Here is a 6,005-nt window from a genome sequence, read left to right as displayed (position 1 = left end):
GAAAGAGAGTATCAGCATTTTTAATGCTGGTGAGTTCATAAGTATTTTAATGACATAGATATAACTACATGTTTTTACTCAAAATAATCTCATTAAATGATGGTGATTAGAGCTTACAGAGTATTAGAGTTTCTCCCAGAAAATCCTATATTTTCTAATAAAAGTAGTTTTCTACCAAAACCGACTGTTTCATGATTAAGCGAAAGAGTTTTCTCTACTAAAAGAAGTCTTCTACTAAGACCCGACTGTTTTATGTTTAAGGAGTATTTTCCCCCAAAAGTTACTATCATTATCAGAATATAGTTTATACTTTAATACATATGTGAAAAGATCACAAGTAAAAGTAATAGGGAAAATAGTGCTTCACTTTAGCAATGACGTTGCTGCTAATAAATAATAAAATACAAACTCCAGGTAGTATTAAATGAACAATACACCTCGGAGAGTCTAAATGCATGAAATATAGACTCCAGGTGGTATTGAATGAACAATACGCCTCGAAAAGTCTAAATGAATGGAGTGTAGACTCCAGGTGGTATCGAATGAACGATACGCCTCGAAAAGTCTAAATGAATGATACTAATTACCTTAAAGCCATGAATTATAAGGTAAGTGAAATATACTCGTAACCATACTGATTGACAGATGTAAACACGATGACCTGCTGTCGTCGAAATGAATGTGACATCTGTCACCCCTTGGCTTGGTCGGTCGGGACTGTAGCTAGCAGTCAGGATGTGGGATGGTCTGTCCCGTATAGATCTATACACACAATGCCCGCTCTCCCTCCAGGAGACTCTGGTTACCACTCGACAACGGTGAAATCCGCGTCATGAGGATGTTTCTCGTGTTTTGATATCTATAAAACCTTTCTTTTTACTAAAAAAGTATATGTTTTTAGAATATAGATATAACTAAGTTCTCCTTCATGAATGTTATGGTTGGTTTCTAAACTATACCTATAATAGTTTACTTGAGAAGTTATCTAGGTGCCTTTGCTACCTAAAGGTGTTGAACTGGAATAAGAGTTTTAATATCTAACCAGATATACATAATATATAACTAGGACTTCAACGACACTCGAACAAACAACCGGATGCTCTAAGTCCACAACCAAACAAAGAACAGGAAATAAAGCAGGCCATCAATCCTAAGTCCTTCAAACCCTACTTATATAACTATATCTATATAGACATGAATCTATCAAGAATATAAGTTTAAAATACTTTGATAAAAGCTTGGTAATTTAAAAAGAGATTTTTGGTACTTTAAAAGAGATATGTACACAAAATATGAAAACCTTAAGCTGGATAAATCAGTTTAACATGCAAAAATCTATTTGATTGACAGTGATTAATCACATGTGATTGATATAATAACTTATCACTTCAACTTGTATCCCCCCCCCCATAAAAGCATTTAAAATCATTTAAAAGGTTAATTAAGGGGTATGAACTCACCTGTAGTGGGTGATTCGGATGAACGGATGGTATAGGATGCTAAGTGTCAAGTGAGGTCTTGAACACACACGCGGATCCTATTGTCATGTAATGATACATTTATGTATCTAATTAGTCATTTAACAGCTAATTTATCAAGTAAAGACACCCTCATACATGGAAACACTTTGTTTCAAGTGCTAGGAGTACTAAAGGGTTGCATCTAAAGATAGTATGGCTTCACTACCCATTCCTTAATTGGTTGTGGTTTTAGAGTAGGATCACTTATTCGAAGGTCTATTTAATCTAGAATTATATACAACTTGTATACATTGTACAATTATAGCAGGACTCTGTAAATATCACCCCATAAAGCTACCATTAATCTCATAGATTCTTTAAGTCACATCCATTCTTGCACGACAAGCCCGGATAGATGTAGCCATTACCATATAGATCTATACACACAATACCCACTCTCCCTCCAGGAGACTCTGGTTACCACTCGACAACGGTGAAATCCGCGTCATGAGGATGTATCTTGTGTTTTGATTTCTATAAAACCTTTCTTTTTACTAAAAAGTATATGTTTTTAGAATATAGATATAACTAACTTCTCCTTCATGAACGTTATGGTTGGTTTCTAAACTATACCTATAATAGTTTACTTGAGAAGCTATCTAGGTGCCTTTGCTACCCAAAGGTGTTGAACTGGAATAAGAGTTTTAATATCTAACCAGATATACATAATATATAACTAGGACTTCAACAAAACTCGGACAAACAACCGGATGCTCTAAGTCCACAACCAAACAAGGAACATGAAATAAAGCAGGCCATTAGTCCTAAGTCCTTGAAGCCCTACTTATATAACTATATCTATATAGACATGAATCTATCAAGAATATAAGTTTAAAAGACTTTGATAAAAGCTTGGTAATTTAAAAAGAGATTTTTGGTACTTTAAAAGACATATGTACACAAAATATAAAAACCTTAAGTTGGATAAATCAGTTTAACATGCAAAAATCTGTTTGATTGGCAGTTATTAATCACATGTGATTGATATAATAACTTATCAGTTCAACTTGTATCCCCCCCCATAAAAGCATTTAAAATCATTTAAAAGGTTAATTAAGGGGTATGAACTCACCTGTAGTGGGTGATTCGGATGAACGGATGGTATAGGATGCTAAGTGTCAAGTGAGGTCTTGAACACACACGCGGATCCTATTGACATGTAATGATACATTTATGTATCTAATTAGTCATTTAACAGCTAATTTATCAAGTAAAGACACCCTAATACATGGAAACACGTTGTTTTAAGTGCTAGGACTACTAAAGGGTTGCATGTAAAGAGAGTATGGCCTCACATTGGAGTTTACTCCCCATATGGTAGCACCATATGGGTTTACGGTTCTTGGACCATTTCCCCCATGAGTTTACGGCCGTAAACTCATGGTAATGGTACCATTGGGTGTTTTAAGTTCTTATACCACACAAGGAAGCAAGCTAGACTCGAATCCAGGGCTCAGGAAGTGACTAGGGCTCGAAATGGACTTTCTTTGGAGTTTACGGTCCTTGGACCACTCCTTGGGAGTTTACGGTCGTAAACCCTTGAGTTTACGGCCGTAAACTCATGTTTCTCCAAACCATTTCGTGTTTTGGTGTTTCTATCTTATGCATGCAAGGTTCTAGTCCTTTATACAAGCCATAGAAAGTGTTAAGGGCACTTAAACACCACTTGGTGGTGTTTACGGTTCAAGGAGATCCCTTAACCGTAAACACATATGTTCTTGGGGATTTTGATGTTCTTCCAATGGATTAACAAGTATCATAAGCAAATAACTAGATACGAAGAGTGTACTTACTTATAGGATGCTTTGAAGAGTGTTTTAGGGCCAAAAACACTAGTGTGTGTTCTTGGTGTTCTTGGTGTTTTGAAGAACACTTGAAGATCTAAGAAAAGAGGAGATTTCCATGGATGAACTCGAGTATAAACACTATATAAAGTGTTATATGAACGAATCTAGGACGGAAACACTTAAATTTTTGGCGGATTTGAAGAAATGTGATATGATACTTGAGAGAGAAAAGGTGGTGTTCTTGAGTTAGGAAGTGTCAAGTGAGGAATGGAGGGTAAACTCATGCTATATGCATGAGTTCATGGTCAAAGGGAGTTTACGGCCCAAACTCCCCTTGTTTGGCCGTAAACACCTAGTCAAGTTGTTAATTGTTTATTTGTTACACAACACCCCTAACGGATACTTCCATTTATTTGTTCGTTTGACGAAAAATTAAAATAAAACACCCAAACGAACTTAAAACCGGCCAAAAATGTACTGGGATGAATTTGACTATTATTTGATGTGCTTGACTGCGGAGTTTATACAAAAATGAAAATTCCGGGTTGTCACAATGGTTACCCCGGAGAGCAAGAAGATAGAAAGATACATCTGGGGTCTGACTGTCTGACCCAAGGAGATGTGTTGTCTTCTAACCCAGCCACATACGATAGCGCCAAATGCCTGGCCCAGCGACTCATCGACCATGGAGTCTGCCATGGTATAGAAGTCCCTGTTCCCGAGCCATCGAGGGAAGAGGACTATAAACGGAAGTCAGGGAACAACACAAGACACCCCGCAAGAGCAACAAGCGAGTACTATGTACGTCGCTACAACACCTGCGGCTACAGCACCTGCCAGTCGATATGCTGGAACCCTCCCAAAGTGTGGAAAGTGCAACTATCACCACACCGGAGTATGCCGGGAAATGCAGTGTCTGAACTGCCACAAAAAGGGACATACAGTCCGTTTCTGCAGGGCACTGACTCAACCGATCTCCCAAGTCCCTGTACCTGAAGAAAACCAAGCCTGTTATGGCTGTGCTGAGACTGGACACTATCAGAGGGACTACCCGATAACAAAGAACTTAGGAGCGGATGGACGCATTCTGATGATCACCGCAGGAGAATCTACCCCGGAGTCGTCGGCGAGCAGCGGTACGTTTTCGAAATAGTAATTACTTTGAAAAATTAATTTATATTCATATAAGATTAAAACTGGTTATCCAGAGTTGGAATGTAGACATGTTCAATGTGATCGGTAAGATCAGATCGAAGCTGGTGGTGGGTTTCATCATTGCGCAATTAATGTATGATTTCTGGGTCTTCGACTTCGTTATTGAGGGGGTCGGGTTGATGCACAGGAGATCTTGCAGCACCCTCATCTTTCAGTATCATATTGTGCAGTATAATACAAGCATACATTATGTTTTTTGTTTTCTTCACTGTCATAGCCCATGCCGACATTTTTAATATGTCCTAATGTCCTTTAAGGAACCCAAGCGCACGTTCTAAATCCTTTCTTCCTGATTCTTGTGCCGCCTTGAACCGTTTCTTTTTGTTGGTTATTGGATGTGGATATGCCTTCACGAATACAACCCATGTTGGATATATTCCATCGGCAAGATAGTAACCACGCTTGTAGTGTTCACCTTTCAGATAAAATGAGCAATCAGGTCCTGTTCCATGATATTTCTCATCAAACAATGGTGATTGGTAGAGGACATTCAAATCATTGTTCGAACCAGCTACACAATAGAATGCATGCCAAAACCATAAATATTGTGACGTCACTTCTTCTAGTATCATTGTTGGATACTGATGGTCACCCCTCGTGTATTGGCCTCTCAATTTTGTTGGACAATTCCTCCAATTCTAATGTGTACAGTCAATGCTACCAAGCATTCTAGGAAATCCATGTCTAGCTTCATGTGCTTCATACAATTTTTGAATGTCAGTGGATGTTGGAGGACGTAAATATTCATCCTTATACATTGGGACAACACCATAGCAGAAGTATTCTAGAGCTTCATGAGAAGTTATTTCTGGCATATTTAGATACTCATCTAATGAGTATGGGTTATAACCCTTCGCTAATTGACGTATTGATGAGGTGCATTTTTGTAGCCCACTGAAACTTCTCTGATTTGTTGCATCCCATGTTGTTTGAAAATATGAATAATTCATCTCCAGGTCACCAATAAGTTGCATAAACAAACCTTTGCTCATACGGAACCTTCTGCGGAATAGATTGTGTCCATATGTTGAATCATTTGCAAAGTAATGTCGGATCAGTAGTTGTTCAGCCTCTAAACGATCTCTTTGGATTGTGTTTCTCATTTGATTGTTACTTGAGCTAACATTATTCTGGAGAATAAGTTGTGCAGTACGAGATAATGCAGGGAAATTTTTTTTTGATAAGTTCATCCTCAGATCATGAACTATCGTTGTTACCATCCATTACTATTTTCCGAATGTTTGGATTCGTTTTGAAAGAGAGAGAAACGATAGAGAGAAAATGAAACAAACATATATATAGAGATAATGAAACAAGTATTCATGTGTATGTATATATATATATATATATATATATATATATATATATATATATATAATGAAACAAGAGAATCTTAATAAAAAGAAAAAGAAAAATTATAATTAAAAAGAATAAGAAAAAGAAAAATAATAATAAAAAAGAAAAAGATTCTCCAATCAAATGA

General features: G+C 37.1%; 1 protein-coding gene across 1 annotated transcript; it reads right to left on the bottom strand.

The window, feature by feature from the left end:
- Positions 1 to 4,764: 4,764 nt before the first annotated feature.
- On the bottom strand, positions 4,765 to 5,742 carry LOC145125484 (uncharacterized). Its single transcript, XM_079060942.1, has 2 exons — positions 5,172 to 5,742; positions 4,765 to 5,033 (listed from the first exon to the last, which is right to left on the bottom strand). Exons 1-2 carry the CDS (start codon positions 5,740 to 5,742, stop codon positions 4,765 to 4,767), a joined length of 840 nt encoding a protein of 279 aa, XP_078917068.1.
- Positions 5,743 to 6,005: the final 263 nt, after the last annotated feature.

Source organism: Lactuca virosa, chromosome 1 (assembly GCF_052849685.1).
Source record: "Lactuca virosa cultivar CGN04683 chromosome 1, Lactuca_virosa_CGN04683_v6, whole genome shotgun sequence".
NCBI lineage: Eukaryota > Viridiplantae > Streptophyta > Magnoliopsida > Asterales > Asteraceae > Lactuca > Lactuca virosa.
This window is presented reverse-complemented; position numbering and strand designations above follow the sequence as displayed.